The sequence below is a fragment of the Vulpes lagopus genome, chromosome 2 (genome assembly GCF_018345385.1).
Source record: "Vulpes lagopus strain Blue_001 chromosome 2, ASM1834538v1, whole genome shotgun sequence".
Lineage (NCBI taxonomy): Eukaryota > Metazoa > Chordata > Mammalia > Carnivora > Canidae > Vulpes > Vulpes lagopus.
This window is the reverse complement of record NC_054825.1, coordinates 140,526,313-140,545,623: the sequence shown is the minus strand read 5'-3', so window position 1 is coordinate 140,545,623 and position 19,311 is coordinate 140,526,313. Positions and strand designations below refer to the sequence as shown.

Below are 19,311 nucleotides of genomic sequence, written 5' to 3'. Positions count from 1 at the left end.
AAATCCAAATAGGAAAAGTCAATCCTGATGATGCCCTGAGCAATATTCATAATTAGATTTTCATGATTTGTGACCTGCTAATTGTCCTTCGGGTTGCATGTGGAGGTGCAGCCTTTTGAAGAGAGTAGGGAGAGATTTTAATGGGGTCTGGGTTCCGTTGTTCTTGTTTGTTCCATCTGAGACTCTTCAAGTGCTTTTAAGACCGTGAGCCGAACTCTCACCCTCTGTAACTCTGCAAGACATCTCCCTCATGAGTCAAAACAAAGAGAAATTCCCATGCAGCCCCTCAGACTCTAGTCGCCATGCTCTTAGGAGATGTCTCTCCTGCCAGATCCTTCTGTAGAGAGAAAATCAAACCCAAAGACACCAGGACATTCAGCTGTTAAGTGACTTCCCAAAGGTCACAAAGTGGAAGTCTGGAGGGGTCCATATTGGCTTCCTTCCTTAGAACTCATCAATTCCAGGACATTGAAGTAAGCTGGGGTTTGCTGATTGTTCTGTGAAGGAGGTCTTTCATTATGAAAGTTAACTTTGAGGGGCGCCTGGGTGGCTCAGTGGTTGAGCGTCTGCCTTTGGCTCAGGTCGTGATCCTGGGGTCCTGGGATGGAGTCTGGCATCGGGCTCCCCGCAGGGAGCCCGCTTCTCCCTCTGCCTCTCTCTCCGTGTCTCTCATGAGTAAATAAATAAGAGCTTAAAAAAAAGAAAGTTAATTTTGAAATGTAACATTTTCACAAAAGATTCCTTCTCAATTTTATTAACTAGTTTGAAGAAAAGGAACTATATTTTCCCAAAAGTTAGACATACACTATTGCAATAAAACAAGAACACCTGTGATCCCAAACAGCTTTCCATTATAAAATTATTAAGAAAGCACCCTTTTAAATGGTTAATTTGTTTTACTGTTTAAGATGCTTTTTTGTTTGGCTTATAGTCTGCTTAGACACAAATGCTATATAGATTCTTCCAGTTTTTCTTTCTGCTTTACATTCTATTTTCTTACCTTCTATTAATTAAAGTGCTGTTACCTGAGCTTCTCAAAATTTGAGAAAATAATAGCCATTTTATTAACCATCCATTCATTCAGTCTTTGCCCACATACTGTTATTACTTGTAGTAATGGTAATCTAAACTTTCATTGTTTTTCACTCTGTTCATATTCCATTGAACTGTGTTGATCACATTTGCATCATTTTTTAGAATTAATTACATAATCTCATATTTTGTTAATACATCTGGAAAATTCTAAAAACATTTTGGTTCAGGTCTACATGAAGTAAAAATCTGTTATACCATTTTTTGTTATGATTATCAGCAATAGGATTTGTGTGAAAAGGAGACCAGAAGCTATCTTAATTCACTGGTAAGGGAGTAATGAGTGGTTAGACCATGGAAACTGAGCCGACAAAGGAGTTAGAGGTTATTTATGCCTCCAATCCCGTCTTTAAAGAATTTGAGAAACTTAAATGCTAAAAATATACAACTGTTTTAACTGAGGCTACACATCACTAATAGACGGCTGCTTTAAGCTTAAATGTTACTGATGTCTTTATGCTAACAGCCCAATTCTATTTATGCTGAAAATAGAACGATTTCTAAATGGAGATTAGAAAAAAATCAGAAAGGTCCTGAAATTGACATTATCCTCTCCGACACTGTCGCCTGTGACACCTCAACCAGTACACTTGTTCTATTTAATGACAGAAAACTTACAAAACCAGTAGTCCGTGGTCAAAAAGCCAAAACACACATTGGTTAAATGTTTCACCTCTCAACCAGTTTTCTCATATATTATCATTACTGCCTCAGAGCGTGGATTCCGAGGAATCTTGATACTCTGAAAACCTAACGCAGGCACTTAAACCTTGCCTTGAGCAAGTCCATAGAGATATCCTGGCATTAATTCAAAGTGAATCCCCTAAGAATTCTACTTTCACAATAGTAGTACAAACGAAACAGAGAATTGAGTGGTTCTCTGGATCCTTAAGGCAAGTGATAAATTAAAAATTCATTAATCATTTTGATTGAGGCTGAGATATAGTATTTTGGGGAGAATATTTCCAAGTTTAAAAGAAATCCCTTGTGGAGGAAAATGAATAGAGGGGATAGTTCACCAAGAAGAAACCATCCTTTCTCATGAAAAAAAAAAAAAGGAGGGGGAGGAGAAAGAATTAAGAAGTTCAGATGCAACCCCCTCTAGTGCTATATATAGCGTGGAGTCTCAGCTTTCTCGCCTTGGTACGGTTGGACCACGGGTGCTCTTGGTAATAACACTGAAAGCAGCAGTTTTTAAAGATATACTCAACTTTCCCAGCTCCCAGGATGTGGGATTCTAATGAAACCACCTGTGTAATCCGTGTCAGAGATGCTACAGCCTTTGGAGAGCACCATTTGCTGAAATGTCTAGTGAGAGCTAAAATAAGCCCCTTTGGTGGAAAAAAAAACCCGCTGAGTGGTTGAAATCAGAGCTGCAGAAGGTCACTTGCTATTTTAGAAGCTGCAAGCTGGTCCTCATTTTATAGCATTAGAGTTATAAACAAGAAATTGTCACCTTACTTGTCAGTTTACTTATTTTTCACCGAAATACACACACATAGCCTTTTTTCTACCTAGAATTAAGTAATTTAGATGACTTGTTGCCAAACTTTGCTTTACTATGCAGATGAGTTCATATGCAAAATTATTTTTCATGTATGTCTTTAAGCGTTACTTCAAAATATGATTTTTACATTGTGATATGCTTGATCTTTAAAACTCCATTTACCTTTGTGAGCTTTATCATATACATCTCAACCATCTCTAAACACCTTCAGGAAGGACTTCCTTCCTACCCCCTTAGATTTATTCAACAGATCACAATGAAGACTAATGAGGATGGGGGAGGAATGTGGAAATCCTTTAAGTCTCAGAGACTAGGGAGCCAATTCACTTCCAGAATTATTTAGATACAGTCCATTTGGAAATGGAAAGAGGTTAGTTCCAGCCCCAGGGTTCTATAATTTTTGTACATACTGTTGAGAATTACCATCAATTTTATTCTACCGTTCCCTTCAAAAATTTAATCTTTCTCTTCTTATTGCTCACATCATAAGTGGATTTAAGATTACCCCTAAGAGCTCCAGGGAAGTGCAGCAATTTTAACAGTATTTTTTTTGTTAGTGTTTTTGTCATCAAAAATGATCAAGTGAGTATATTTGCTTATATCCGTTTTCTAAGCCGCTTTATTGGGGTATGATTGGTGTACAAAAAGCTGCATATAATTAAATATACAACTTAGTTTGGAGATAAGTATGCCGCAATCTGTGCCATAAATGTATCCCTGTATCAGTTATTTTAAGGATTATTCTTACATTTGAATCGGACGCTGTTTCTGTCTCATAAAGAAAGTTACTTAATACTTGGAGTTACGAATTTTGCTAGTCAGTTATGCCTTGAGTTGCAACCAAACTTCCTTCAAGAAAAGTATCAGGATCAAAGTTCCAAAAGCAAAACAGCAACTTTATTAGGGGAGAGGGGTGTGGACAGAAAGTGAGAGCAAGACATTGTTTGTGGAATTAAAAAATAAAAAACAAGACTCACAGACTTGACATGAACACACCGTTTTTCCTGGCGGCATCAGTGTTTGCATTTCACCTCATCGGTGATTGAAAAGAAATGACTAGATGGAGCATATCAGATTGTTTTTCTCATTCCTTGACATCATTTTATGAACCATCAAAGCAGCCTGCGTACTTGGAGTGAATTGGGCAAACCTCTATCTCACTGAACATACACAGAATCTTAACTCCTGAGAAAAGGTAGCTAGCTAACTCTTCATTTCCACTTAAGAAACCTCTAGATCATCCCTGATCCTGGGGAGAACAGGGCAGAGTTCATGGACATTCATTGCCTCTGCAGGTGGGAGACTTTCCCCTTTGGCAGTCATCTGGGCCATACTCCCCAGGAAACCCTTACCCCAGAACAGTGGGGCGCCCTCCCCCTTTAACATGCGCACTCCACAGCCCAAGCTGGTGAAGGAATCCGAGGAAAACTAGGCTCTGACCAGCATCTGCAACCCAAGTCCGGGAAACGGATGAAGGGTGTGCGATTGCCCAGAAAGATTCCATATCCTCCGCTCTTTGAGCTCAGTCTCTTTGTCTGGACTTCTCATGTGGTCGCTCCCTGGAGAGGGCCGCGTTTACTATTACCTTTTCTATTTTTCCAGGCAAGGACTCTTGCAAGTTCCTTTGGCTTCTAGCAGGAACTTCGCATACTGTATTCTTTGTGGCTCCCTTTGTCCCTTCCTCTCCAATCCTTTCTTCCTTTCTCCCCTTTTCACAACCGCAGCCTCTCAGTCCCGGGAAACCATCTCCTCTGACGGCCAAGCATCTTTCCAGGGGACAGAAGGCGGCCTCAGGCCCTGCTCCCAGGGGACCGAGGCTCGCTTTACCCCGTGCTTTAGGGACCTGAGCCTTGTGGGGGCAAGGGTTTGCAGCCGGCTCTGGCTCTCGGGGACCGCGGCACCCCCGTGCCTTCCCGGGCCTTGATGTTCATAATAACTCTTACATCGAACAGAGATTTGCCTTTTATTTCTCGCCACGGGGGTGTGGGAAATAGTAGGCAGCGTTCCATGTGTGACCACCAAGCCCTTGTGAGCGCTTAGGCTTGAAGATCATCTGACACAGGACAGGACACGCTTTCTCAAATCCTTTGTGAAACAAAGCAGAAAATGGAAGAAAGGGTGGGTGGATGGACATTTTCAATATTACCTGTCCTAACACAACGTTGATGAATGCGGCTCTCTCTCTCACTGCCACCTGCTAGTCCTGTGGATCCTGTTTCAGAACTGTCCTGAATCCGGAGGCTCATCTCTTGCATGACTTCTCACCACAGCCTGATTAATCTCGAGTACTCCCTCATGCCACTTCATCTTCTTTGCCTTGGCTAAGATCACCTTTGTAAAACAGAAACCTGACCATATCACCCTCCTGCTTCACAGCTCCCACTACCACCCAGTTTTCTTTTCTTTTCCTTTTTCTTTTTTTTTTTTTTTTTTTTAGATTTTATTTATTTATTCAAGAGAGACACACACAAAGAGGCAGACACCTAGGCAAAGGGAGAAGCAGCAGGACTCGATCCCAGGATCACGACCTGAGCCGAAGGCAGATGCTCAACCACTGAGCCACCCAGGTGTCCCAGCTCCCAGTTTCCTAAAGATAACATCCATCTTCCTCAGCCTGGCTTACTCAGCTGTTGGGTCCTAAGTGCCAGTTTCCTTCCCCGGGCTCATTTCTCCCATCTCTCTCAAGCTCTATGCTGCAAGCACTACAGAGTTCTTGCCAGAAAAGACAGATCTGATTTCAAATCACCATTTGCTAGCTCTATAAAAATGGGTCTAGAGTCACTCACTCTTTCCCTCAGTAAAAGGGAAATTGGTTGTAAAAGGTAAGGATTATGAACAGCAGAAATTATCTAGCTCCTAACTAGCTTTCTATCCATGCCTGTGTCTTTTCCACACGACAAACCCCCACTCAGACCAGACCAACAGGCATCTTATTTTTCTGCTTCCCCTAGACTGAGTTAGATACATTGTTCCTTGGGCTCCCACAATAACTCAAGGACATTTATTACAGCATTATAAGATATATGATATGATATATGATATTGTAAGACCCTTAAAAAAAGACAATGTCCTTTTTAAAAAAATCTATAACTTAACCTGGTATATAATCATTTTTTAAAACTGTTTGCTGAATGAGTATGTGAAGGCATTATGCTGGGCTTGGCAACCCAGTTCTTGAAAAGCACACACGATCTTGAAGGATATGGGACAAACAAATCCACACAAATAACCACAATGCAAGTGTGAGTGGAATAAAGACCCAGAGAATCAAGTATAACAGAAACTTACCCCTCTACCTGAGGACACAGGGAAGCAGGGAAATCTTCACAGGGAGTGCATGTCTGAGCTGAGTCCTAAAGCATGTGTGTGGATTTTACTTCCAATTTTGCTTAACCTGTCCATGTATTTATTATGCCCCACTTCTCCTTGTACCCCATAGGACCCCAAACTTTGGTGTCAGAAGGCTAGAGATTTTTTTAACTTTGGCCAGTAGCTCCCAGGAGATGTCATAAAGGAATAGATAAAGAGTTTTTCATAATGCAATTTTGAGTGGCAGTTGTAGTTTTGCTTATAAACCCTGAAGCCTGTAAATTACTGACAAATCAGCATATCTTTGAAGATGAAAACAGACTACACCAAGAAGATAAAGGTTTGAAAGCTAGAAAGCCACAGAAATCTTATGTTTTCATTATATACTTACTGAGGAATAGATATGGGGTTTTTTTGAGATTCTAAGTAATTAGACTGCCCAAGTAAAATTGAAAAATGATGAACCATGACATACCAATCTATTTTAATATGATGTATAAAGTAATTCCTGTCCTTTTTTTTACAACATAGGGGGATATTCAATAAAATTTTGAATATAGGATTTTTTTAAGAAGGGATTTTAGAATGATAAGCAATGAAAGTCTAGAAATTCATTCAGCTCAATGCTGAATCCAATACATCCTATAATCATAATTTAGCATTCTGTAGGATCTTCTATATCTAGCACTTAATGGTTCTGATTGAAAAACCCTAATAAATATTGAAATATCTTCCTCCAGTAGCACTGATTCCAAAATTAAACATCTCTGTTTTGTATCAATTGGAGTCATCCCATTGCTTCTCTAATGAGAAATTCTATAGAACATCCTAATAATGATCATTGTGGCTACCATTTATTCAGTGTTTCTAATATACCAGGCAATGGGCTATATAAGATTTTTTATTTGGAAAGCTCATTAGAGGCACAAGCTTACATGTTTTTATTCCCTACATCACCAAAACTCAACATACTTTATGCCACATATACCAGAAGCTTAGCAAGGTAAAAAGAAGGTACCTTGGGGTGCCTAGGAGGCTCAGTTGGTTAAGCATCTGCCTTCCACTCAGGTCATGACCTCAAGGTCCTGGGATTGAGCCCCACATCGGGCTCCCTGCTCAGTGGGGAGCTTGCTTCTCCTTCTCCTTCTACCCCTCCCCCTGCTTATACTCTTCTCTTGCTCTCTCTCTCTCTCTCTCTCTCAAATAAAGAAAATCTTAAAAAAAAATAAAAAAAGAAAAAGTTATCTCAACACTGCTTTGGGAGTTATCCTGAAGGAATGAAATATGGCTATTTAGAAAGAACAGAAATCGCGTTAGAAATGGCATAACCTGAAACGCTAGAAAAATTCTATTTCTGTATGAGCCAAGAATAGTTATCAGGCAGAAAATTTGGTCTTCTTCATTCTACTCATCCTGCCCATATTAGAATTCCTGTGTACTTTGGTTCCCAAGATCTCACGCTCTTGTTATGCTCAAAAAGCAAAGGGGATTTGAAGGAAACCTCCTATCAGCTCTGTCTAACTGTAGGGGACCCGTTGCAGGTTTTTAAGGAGAGCTGTTGTATCTGGTTCTATAGCTCAACTTCCATACTTCCAAAACCAGAATGTTCAGTATTTAAGAAACATTGCCAAATACAACTCATTTGAGATGAATGGCCCAAAAGACTGACTTTGTTTGTTCCTACTTTTTTATGAATGTAATCATTTTCTCATCTTTAACATTTTTAAAGAAAAATTTCATCTTATAAGAAATTAGAAAGGAGAATATAACGGTCACCATGACCCAACTTCAATAATTATCATCTCATGAGTCAATACTGTTTCATTTATATCCCCTCTCCCATTATTTGTCATATAAGACATGGTTCCAAAGCCCAATCTACAAAAATATCAGAGTGTCTAGCCTCTGCCCTTCTACTCTCTTCTCTTTCCTTTATAGAAAATTTATCTTTTTAGATTGTTTTATCTTCTCTTTAAAAATATAAGCCATTGAAGTTATATTTAAATTCCCTCTTTCTGAGATAAACAGTGGGACTCTAGTGATTTTCAAAATACTTTAAAGTCTTTGGGTTATAAATATCAAGACTGTTAGTGGACTTCTAGGCTGAAAAGCAGGAAATATTGTCATTAGTATTTATTTTAAAAATAATCATTTGAACACTTTACAACTTTTAAGGCCTCAGGTTTCTGACTCAAAGGGGTAGAAAAAGGTGGTAAATTTTGATTAAAAGACTTAAAATTGAAGGGCATCTGGGTGGCTCAGTTGATTAAGCATCTACCTTCCACTCAGGTCGTGATCTTGGAGTCCTGAGATCTCACCAGAGTCTGGCTCCCTGCTCAGCGGGGAATCTACTTCTCCCTCTCCCTCTGCCCACCCCACCCCCCACTTGTGCACTCTCTCCCACTCTGTCTCAAATAAATAAATAAAATCTTCTTTTAAAAAAGACAATAGGGGATAGATAGATAGATTGATAGATAGATAGATAGATAGATAGATAGATAGATAGATAGATAGTAGTGTTAAAGACACTCATGCAATTGGAGTGTCTCCAAAGGGATTCCTGTAGTAAACATTCGCAGCTAGTGTCTTTGCAGAGTGAGAATTTATTCACAACCCCTCAAACTGATATTCCTTCTCACAGATCGAATTGCACAGAACATCATTAAGTCCCATCTGGAGACATGTCAGTACACCATGGAGGAGCTACACCAGCTGGCATGGCAGACACACACCTATGAAGAAATTAAAGCGTATCAAAGCAAGGTACTTTGGGAAACTAGGAGAATGTTTTCCCTGGGATTTCTCTATTTCTGGCTTTCTCAAACCTCAGTGTTACTGACATTTGGGGCTGGATAATTCTTTGTGTGGGGACTGTCCCGTACATTGTAGGATGCTTAGCATCATTCCTAGTCTCTCCCCATGAGATGCCAGTAGCAACCCCTTGTACACTGTTGTGACAATCAGATATTGCCAAATGTTCCCTGGGAGGCAAAACCACCCCAATTAAAAAACAGTGCCCTATTTAAGGGACCAGGGAGCCTGTGCCCACATCAAATGACTTTAGGACTTTTCATGGTGGCTTCCTGGGGCCAGCCAAGGAAGAGAAACAGTTGAGAAATTATAGCAGTAATAATAGTTGCAAATTTGTGCTACAAAGATATGCAGTAAAGCATCTTAAATGTTTTTTCTTGCCCTACATGTTAAAAAGCACCAAGGAGAAAAAAGATATCTCATTATTATTATTTTGATTATTACTTTGTGTCCATTAAAGAAGTTTTTAAGAGAATTTGCTGTTATATAGTCATATTACTTTCCTTTGGGATTGAGAGCCACAATTATAAGATCTACTAGCAAATGAAATTTTAAATAAAAAACATAAATGTGTCTATATCTAAATATATGAGGGGCATCCGGCTTGGTCAATCAGTAGAGCATGCAACTCTTGATCTTGAAATTATGAGTTCGAGTCCCACATCGGGTGTAGAGATTACTTTAAAATAAAATCTTAAAAGATATATAAATTAATAAATATATGATTACAAAATACTGATTTTTCTCCAATGGAATAATTAAATCTTACCACTTCTATATTAATAAGGAGACAAAAGCACAGATATTATGATGGTCAATAAAAGGCAGAATGCATACACATGGATTTATGCTTCCCATTCCAAAGAAAATAACCCAAGGATCAAGAGACATTTCTGAGATTTTAAATTACTTCAGAGAGTGATTTGACTTGAAGACTTTACCTTGTAAAATTCTTTTTATGCCAAAAAACCATCTCCATAAGTTCTGGATACAATGAAAAAATCGTACAAGTTTAGTGTTAGGTGCACATGAAAATATCTAGAAGCCTGGGAACAAAATCACTCTTCCTCAGTGCAAGAGTTGGTTTCACAAAATGGACAAAGTTTGTTTGGGATAAAGAGTAAAGAGACTCTAAATATCTATCCTTACATATTATTGCAATGTTTTCATTATTCTGGTCCCAGCACATTGATAACTGTGGCATATCAAGGTTCAAACATATCAGAACAATATGTTGGAAAATATTGTCTACCTCTTTTAAAGGAATTGGGGAAATTCCGGCCTTGGGCCCTAGGAGAAGCACTGATAGGGAAACTGATTATTTCACTGACTTTCCAAGATGTTCCTTGCTCTGTATACATTCTGTGTTTTCTCTCTTGAAGTCCAGGGAAGCACTATGGCAGCAATGTGCCATCCAGATCACTCACGCCATCCAGTATGTGGTCGAGTTCGCAAAGCGGATAACGGGCTTCATGGAGCTCTGTCAGAATGATCAAATTCTGCTTCTGAAGTCAGGTAAGCAAGGAGAAGATCCATGGAGGGCCTGTTTTAGACCAGGACATCGTCAACCCTTCCGTCAGTGTTGGTTCTGGAAAAATCTCCCTTCCAATATGTGGTTCATTTTTACCACCCACACTATCAGCCAACTCCCAAAGGAAACTCTCGGTAATAAAAATGCCCTGATACTCATTCAGTTCCCTTTTGAAGTCAAATACAATTTTGCTTATTGAAAGTAGAGCTATTAATTGCGGAGGTTGAGATACCCAGCCTGACAGGCAGTGCAAGTAATTAGCGTGTCAAGGTGGCTGAATTGCTGAGCTAGCTCTAAAACGCACTACTTGCCTTCTGTTGGGGGGGAAAAAAATCCAGGCTAGCAGAGCTCTGCCTCTGTGGTCATTTCCAATCATTTTAATGAGGATAGCCTGCAGCCAGTATACACCCGGAGAAACTCCCTGAGCTCTAATCTTTCCCTCCCTTTCTCTCACACATGCTCTCTGACACTCGCACAGTCACTTAGGAGGTAGCTCAAGAAACTCTGTATATGACTGACTTTGCAGATGGTATTACCCAAACAGCAAACAAATTTTCCTTCTTGACCCTTCTTTGAAAATATAAAATAAGAATCATCCAGGTGTTTGTTAACCTCCATGGACCTGGGCCATTGTAATAATCATAACATATATTACATGTGTGTGTTCGATAACACACATACATGTTCATGTTTACCCATGACGTCTCATTTAGTCTGATGACATAGGTATTATTTCCATCTTATAGGAGGAGGGGAAGATTCAGAGAAGTGAAGGCTGCATTCAATATCACAAAGCCAGTAGATGGCAAAGCTGGTCATATGCTGAACCCGGGCAAGACAGAATAATTATAAGTTGCTGCTGCTTCACCACATGATGAAAGTCAATACAAACCTTGACTCAAACATGACCTTGATCTATCAGTTATCTATTGTTGGGTACAAATGACCCCAAAACCTAGTTCAAATGACAGTGATCAGTGATTTCATTCCCAAAGCCCCAGTGTGAGCAGGGCTCAGCAAGGGATGGCTTGTCTCTTCTCCATGTGGTGTTCACTAAGGCAGCTTGATTGAGGGTGGGAGGATCCACTCACAGAGTTGGCGGTATTTGTTAGTGGAGTCTAGAGTTCAGCCAAGGCTCTGGGGCTGCAGGCCCCAGTTCCTATCCAGGCATGTCAACCTCTCCACAGACGGCGTGGACTTTCTTAGAGCATAGTTGCTAGGTTTCAAAAGCTAGCACGCCAAGAGAACAAGGCCAAAGTACATAGCATTTTTCTGGCTTAGCTTTAAAAGTCATGCAGTGTTATTTTCCATTCCACCCTATTCGTCAAGGCAGCCATGATGGCCCACCTGGACTCAAGGGTAGGAGACATGGATCCTTCTTCCTGATGGGGGAGTGCTAAGGCTCTTGAAGAGCATGTGGATTGGAAGATATTTTTGTGACTCTTTGAGGAAAAAAAAATCTGCCACATTTGATATGTGACCTTGAGCGAAGCTCTCTAGATGGTAGTTTCCTCCTTTCAAAATAAAGAGATGGACTAGAAATAATGAATTCCAAACTTAAAATTGCATCGGCAGCATTAGAGGAGCTTATTGACCGTTCTAGGCATCATCTGAGGCCCACGGATCTGAATCTCCTAGAAGGGAACCCAGTTCACTGTATTTATAAGTGTCAGATATAACTGGTGACAAAGATGGACACTGGAGAACCACTGCATCATATAATCTTGCAACATCTCTGGCTGCTTAAAAATGTTGACTCTAGTATAAAAGGCATTTAGTCTCCTTAGGCCTCCTGTAACTCACCCATAAAAAAGGGCTAATAAAACTCACCTGAAATGGCATTGTATGGAGCAAATAAAATAAGCAATGTCAGAATCCAGGAAAGTGCCTTCCACCTTATAAATACACAATAAACGGTACCTATTATTGTTTTTGTCAGAAAAGCACTGTCTTTTAATTAAGATTTATAAATCCCCGTCTATGTGTTAGCCCCTGTGCCAGCTGACATATAAGGGAAAGCAAAGAGAAATCAGCAGATCAAAGAAAATAAGGCACAGACATAAATATTAAGTGGCAGCATAAGAAAGGCACCATGGACACCCTTGAGCCACCATGGGTGTAGCCAAATCACCAGTATAGAACATCAGTAAATGTTGAAAGGGCAAAACAAAGACAGCAAACTGATTCATTCAATAAATACGTAGGAGCACCTGGATGGCTCAATCAGTTAAGTGTCTGACTCTTGGTTTTAGCTCAGGTCATGATCTCATGGGTTGTGAGATTGAGCCCCAAGTGGGCCCGTCATCAGCAGGAAGTCTGCTTAAAGATTCCTTCCCTCTGCCCCTCCCCCCAGTCACACAACCTCTTCCTCTCACCCAAATAAACAAATAAATCTTTTAAAAATAATAAAATAATACCTTCTATATGCCAGGACCTTTTCTAGACCCCAGTGATATAATAGTAAGTAAAATCACCACCACCACCTATGGCTGCTGACAAGGGTCCTGTTCTGTTTGGGCTAACAGTGAACTCAGAGGTATGCTAGCATCAAGGTTGAACAAATTCCTTCGTGTGGAGGCTTCCCCCAGTCTTTGATCTGTGAATGCTGATTATAACTCTCCAAAATGACATGATATTCAGCAATTTGCCAAAACTCATTTGCCCAAGAAAACTTCATTTTTTTTTACTTGGGAAGGATTCTTGAGGTATTTCTGAACGTGTGCATCTGTGTCTGCGTGTGTATGTGTGTGTGTGTGTGTGTGTTTTCAAGCTTTTTTAAAGTCTCTTGGCCTATATACAATAATACCTTCTTTATTATCACACATATATACATATTTTCTTTATTTTCTTATTCATAGGTTGCTTGGAAGTGGTTTTAGTGAGAATGTGCCGTGCCTTCAACCCATTAAACAACACTGTTCTGTTTGAAGGAAAATATGGAGGAATGCAGATGTTCAAGGCCTTAGGTGAGTTTACCTTTGATGGTGACATAATTTTCTTAGCTGTGGTCAGTTTCTCCACTTGGATCGAAGGTGGGAAGTGAAATGCCTTTATTTCTGAATGTGAACTAGCATCTCATTGGATAAGGGCTGGACTAGGTGAGCCTCCAATGTTTTATCTAACCCCTTAGATCTTAGATCACAGTTATGCATCCTATTATGAGGGGCAGGAGAGGACAGTGGACACTGTCAAAATCAACCATACCTCATCCAGAAATCAACGAAGACCAGTTCTGAAAGAGCTGAGATGCATTCTAGATTATTCTTTGTAGGTTCAACTTTTATTTTCCCTTCTATCTTACTGCCTCAGAGAGTATATTAGGCAGACCACCGGTGGTCCACGGGTGATCTCTTAAGTGTCTTCTGTAAATTCATAATCATTAGTTAAGATATTTAATTAAAAGAAGAGCTCCTTCACTTGCTTCTTACCCACAGCAGTGACTTTCTACCTGTTAATTCATGAAGTTCTGAGAGCACAGGTAGAGTGGGTGTCAAGCTGCCCCAATGATCCCCAGACCATTCCTGTGGGTGGGCATGCACAGGGTCAGTCTCTGGAAGTGTTGGGTATCATCCACATGTAGGCATCAGTACACCGTGCAGATAAGAACATTAGCAAAGATGGGCCGATGCCAGGAAAGGTTTTAACAATTGACAGTCCCATTTGTTCCATATCTGGCCCATGGACATCGCAGAAGGCTGGTGCCCTTTCACCTTCTGTGCTGTCAGTTGATAGGGTAGCCAACAGCAAGTCTGTCTGGCTGGCAATGTTTCCCTTCTACAGTTGATATACATCCATGTCATCTACAAGGCTAGATTTTCAAGAAAGGAGGAAAAGCCTTGGCAAGCAACTTGGGTATATTTCCAGCCTCATAAAATAAACATTTACCAAGGATCAGTGTAGGGATGAAGCATTATTTTGCCAAAATTCACAATTGCTAAGCAACTGACCTACGAGGCATCCATCAGAAGGTAAAAATAAATGAATGCCTGCCCCTCAGTGAGATTTTCAGGGAAGTTACCAACTCAAAAGCTACCTCCTCTTCATTCTAAAAGGAGTTTATAACATCTCAGCTTGAGGCCTCTGGACATTCTACATTGCCAAGTTCCAGCACCACGAAAACTGACAGTCCCTGGCCCCTTTTACATCCTGTTTTCAGTTTTCTCCAAATGCTCTCTCTACTGAAGAATCCCCAAATCACTTACTTAAATTTTTTTTAGTTGGAACTAATTTCAAACGTACAAGATTAGGTTTAATTTATATGATCCCAGTTGAGTATTACAGTGGGCACACACCATTCCCATCAGCCCCTCACTGGTAATGTTAACTTTCAGTACTAGATGGAGATGTTGCCCAATTTCCTCATTCTGTAATTATTAGGAACTTGGAAATATCTTTTCCTCGTGTGCCAATCCTTGAATACCCTTCTGATTATGGGGCTTTTCTTTCTATTGCCCCATCCCTTTCAAGTATTCTCATTTAATTTGCCTTCTTTTATAGGTTCCGATGACCTAGTGAATGAAGCATTTGACTTTGCAAAGAATTTGTGTTCCTTGCAGCTGACTGAGGAGGAGATTGCTTTGTTCTCATCTGCTGTTCTGATATCTCCAGGTAAGGAGGTCTGAGGTCCTGTCCTTAAAAAAAAAAAAAAAAGTTTTTTCTGTCTTTAACAAGTATTACACCTACCCAATCCTACATACTCAGAAGTAATTTAAATTTTCTTGAGCAAGCTTGTGATATTTATGGACAATTCAAAGGAAAGTAGCCTTAAGTTAATTAAAATGACCCATTTTGTCCCACAAGCTAAAGTAGGGTAAGTAGTAAGGGTCACTCCAGATCCAGATAAACAAAAGGTTTCCTTAACAGATTAATGAGGATGAATGGCGGCCTAAGTTATGGCTAAATTCTACTTTGATTTTAAGAATAAAGGACACAGAAAACAAATGTCCAGCAAGGTGAAACTTAGTAGAAATATATTTAAGTGAAAGATCCGGCATGAAGACAAAAGTAAATAAAATGTACACCTTCTCCTCTTTAAATAACTCTTCTGTTGGCTTTTCCACCCAAATTAGCAATATTAGAGGTTTTGAAAGGAGGTGAGGACAGCAGAGGGGAAAATTACTCTAATTGAAGACTGGAAAGGAAAGAATCTCTGATGTGGCCACAGACATTCCTGCACGGAGATCTGACATCATTTAACTCTGTGACCTTAAACACTTGCCCCCCAGACAGAGACTCAGTCTCCTCATCTATAAAGTAATAGGTTTGGACTTCATTCTACTAAAGATCATGGCGCACCCGAGTGGCTCAGCCAGTTAAGCATCTGACTCTTGATTCGGCTTAGGTCATGATCTTCAGGTCCTGAGACTGAGTCCCATGTGGGGCTCTGCCTTCAGCTCTGAGTTTACTTAGGTTCTCTCCTTCTCCCTCTGCCCTTCCCCTACCTCCCTCCATGTGTTTTCTCTCTCTCTCTCTCAAATAAATAAATAAATCTTAGAAAAAAAATAAAGATCATCTCTAGCTCTAAAATCCAATAAAAAATACCAAAATTTTTAAAGAAGGTAATATGTGGTATTTATAGATCAAGTAGAACCACAGCAATTGAAATGCTATTTAAAAGTATATGCCAGCTCAAAAATATCTAGAATCCCAAAAAGTACATGGCTCCTTCTTCAACTAGAATGAGAACCCAGAGTCGCTCAGCTGTCTGCTCAGTTAGATTTTGGGTAAAGGGATACCAGTGCCATTTACAGTTCTTTATTGGAACATATTCCTAATAATTTTTATGGCCAAGAGACACATTATTTCCATAAAATTTATCTTAGAGACTAGATCTCTTCTTATACCCTGACAGAGTTTTCAGTGGGGCTGGAAGAAATTAATCTTACCTGTGTTTGCACATACCAACATGTCATTCCAATACCAGTTTCTACACTATTCTATTCTATTCTATTCTATTCTATTCTATTCTATTCATTTGAGAGACAGAGTGAGAGAGACAGAGACAGAGACAGAGCAGGGGGTAAGGAAAGGGGCAGAGGAAGAGAGAGAATCTTAGGCAGGCTCCATGCCCAGCACAGAGCCTGATATGGGGCTTGATCTCAAGACCTTGAGATCACAGTCCACATTGAAATCAGGAGTTGGATGCTTAACAGACTGAGCCACCCAAGTGCCCCACAGCCTCTACACTTTTTGTCAGTGAGGCTGTATCTAATTATTTTTAAATTTTATGAAGATTTTTAAATTTGCTTCTGTTTTTATTTAACCACGTTATCAAAAATGGAAATTATCACTTGGCATGTTACTACTAACCATTTCTGCTGTGGCTCTGGCTAAAATCAAGTTGTGCCTTTAGGCTTTTTTTTTTTTTTTGGATTTGGGAGGTGGTTTTTGTTGTTTGTTTTGAATCCTACAAAGGTTTCCAGGCCGGGAAGCATAAAGATCAATGGGAGAAATGACAAGAAATAGTTATTTCTGAGAGCAAGTACATGCCAAATAGTTTTCCTCCATTTTCTCATTGCATTTGACCATTTTCATGGAATATAGTTAAATATAAGATTCATTCTAAGCCTGTGAGTCTGTGATGAGGGAGGTGGTTTCTTCATTCTGGTTCCTGCTCTGTCAAAGAAAATGCTGCAAAATTTACTGTCTTTGTTAGGTATATCTCTGGTAAGTCAGTAAATTCCTAGCAGCAAATTCTTAGGACATGGCATATCCAACCTAAGCAATCCATGAAGGTAACTGCCCCAGACATACGGTAGGCCTATTGTTTATGGATCAGAAATCAGCTGACCTATGAGCCTTTTTCCGAAAAGAACGTACCCTAGTCATCAAATGCTACTGAGTTTGGAAGCATACCATTTGGCTTACTCTACCTTGTGAAGACTCTTCCAGCCCTGGTAGCAGACCCACACTCAGAGGCTTCTGAAGCTCCAAATACCTCGTTTGCCACCGTGGCCTAGTGCCATATTCAAAAAGAGAGGAAAAACAGATGTTCAACCAAGGCAGTCTCTATTCGTGCCAGACTCCACCCTTCCCCCATTTCTTGTCATAATAGCCACTGTCTGCTCAGCTTCAGATAGTTTAGGGAACAGAGAGGGAGGGGAACTTAATTTATTCTGATTGACAATTGTCACTGAAGGCTTTTGTACCCACTTACGTAAGGGTTTGCTTAACTGGTGGCCAGACTTGTCCTTACCCTGGCTAGGATTACAGAATTGAGTTTCTCACCTGACCTGAACCGTGTTCAGATGGATCGTTTCCAGGTTCTTTTCCATGAGTATTTGTTCAGCATTTGGAGACTCTTGATGTCTCTTCAGTGAAGCTCCAACCTGAGGCATTGATGCCGGGCTGAATTTTGTCACCATGGTGTATAAAGCTTCTAGGAAGAAAGGAAGGAAGAAGATGATTTAGGAAGGAAAAAAGAAAAGAATGTAGGATGGGAGAGAGGAAAGGAGAGATTATTCTATCCACCGTTTAAAAATTCATGTGGCAAACAGGCGTACAGGATTTATTTTTGAAATTAATTCATGGTTTATGCTTTGCATTGTAGCATAGCTTATAAAAGGGAAGGGGGATCCTAAATACCAAAAATATTCCTGTGCAATAGATTTTCTTACTTCTGTAATTAATTTTCTTCACAAGTCATTAACTTTTACTTTGAAAGAATCTAACTACATGTCCAAAAAAACAAACAAACAAAAGGAATGAGAGATGTAAATTGTCACAGGTAATAAGAAACATGCTGGTGTTTAAATTAGAACCATTGGGTCTTTCCCTCCATCCTCCTTTCCTGAGTCAGTGTATATGGCATTACTGGCATCAGGGTATTTCTTATAAAATATCTGTATTTATGTAAATAACTACATGTCTTCAGAAGCAAAGTAGAATTAAGTGATTGAAATGGGTCTGAAACCCACCACCTTATATATGCAGGTGAAAGCTCACATTCCCCACCACCTTCTTACCTAATTCTTTGCCTTTATCAGATCGAGCCTGGCTGATAGAACCAAGGAAAGTCCAGAAGCTTCAGGAAAAAATTTATTTTGCACTTCAACATGTGATTCAGAAGAATCACCTGGATGATGAGACCTTGGCAAAGGTAGGTCCTCAAGATCACAGACCTACGATCACCAAAAGAAAGCACAGTGACCAGAAAAGGGCTAGTTATAAAAGCAAGGGTTATCTCTCAGCAGCAACAGTTTCTGGAAGTTACCAAAGATGCATACATGTAGAGGTGCCCATTTTAAAAGGAGACTAGTAAATTATAGTAGACTGAGAGGAGAATGACTTTCTTTGGGAAGGATGATATTGATGGATCTCAACCCCAGGCATACGAAGACAAAGGCTAGAAACTAAAGGTGCTTTATATGAGGAACAAAATCTTGAAGCAATGAATCAAGTCCTCAAAATTGACATGCAATGAAGGAAAAGACTGTGTCACTTCAGAAGCCAAGTAAGGGCCAAAGTTAAGAGTAGAGAGATTTGTATGCAAAATAAGAAACAACTATAAAATGCTAAGAATTGCTGAACAAAGGATTAGGCTAACCATTGTGAGGTAGTGAGCTCCCTGGCTTTGGTCCTATTCTAGTAGATACTGCTTGGTCTCCTGTCAGGTGTGTTGTAAATCAGAGTCCTCTCAGAGTAGAAGGTTAGACTGATGACTTGTAAATTTTCCTTCAATTCTGATCTTTTCATACAAGATTTGCCCTAGGGTTCCTGCAAAATGGTGAGGTATCCCAGGGGCAAAATGCATGCAACCTGCCACCAATTTCTTGATTCAGCTTAATTAAGAATGGTGATCTTTAAGAAGAGTTCTGAGAAGAGATGTTTATCAGAGTAAAATTCTCATAAGAGGAAAAAGTGATTTTCTAATGATTGATATTCAGCATTATTTTAGATCTTAAAGCATCTTTGATTTCTTAAGAACTGGGATTTTTTTTTTTTTTAGAGGGCAAGCAACTAGGAAATGGAGCGTATTTTGTGTTGAATATGCTCGGAATCCTGGTCTCTATTTATAATCATTAAAACCCTCCCACAGCTCTTAAAAGTCTTTATTTTTTAA

At 39.7% G+C, this 19,311-nt stretch overlaps 1 protein-coding gene across 1 annotated transcript in view; it reads left to right on the top strand.

The window, feature by feature from the left end:
* Positions 1-19,311, top strand: part of RORB (RAR related orphan receptor B) — a 186,893-nt gene that overhangs the window by 155,246 nt on the left and 12,336 nt on the right. Inside the window, exons 5-9 of the mRNA XM_041746404.1 lie at positions 8,550-8,671; positions 10,102-10,234; positions 13,109-13,216; positions 14,748-14,858; positions 18,236-18,348. Of these exons, the coding sequence (XP_041602338.1) occupies positions 8,550-8,671; positions 10,102-10,234; positions 13,109-13,216; positions 14,748-14,858; positions 18,236-18,348 (587 nt within the window). The remainder of the gene's footprint in view (positions 1-8,549; positions 8,672-10,101; positions 10,235-13,108; positions 13,217-14,747; positions 14,859-18,235; positions 18,349-19,311) is intronic.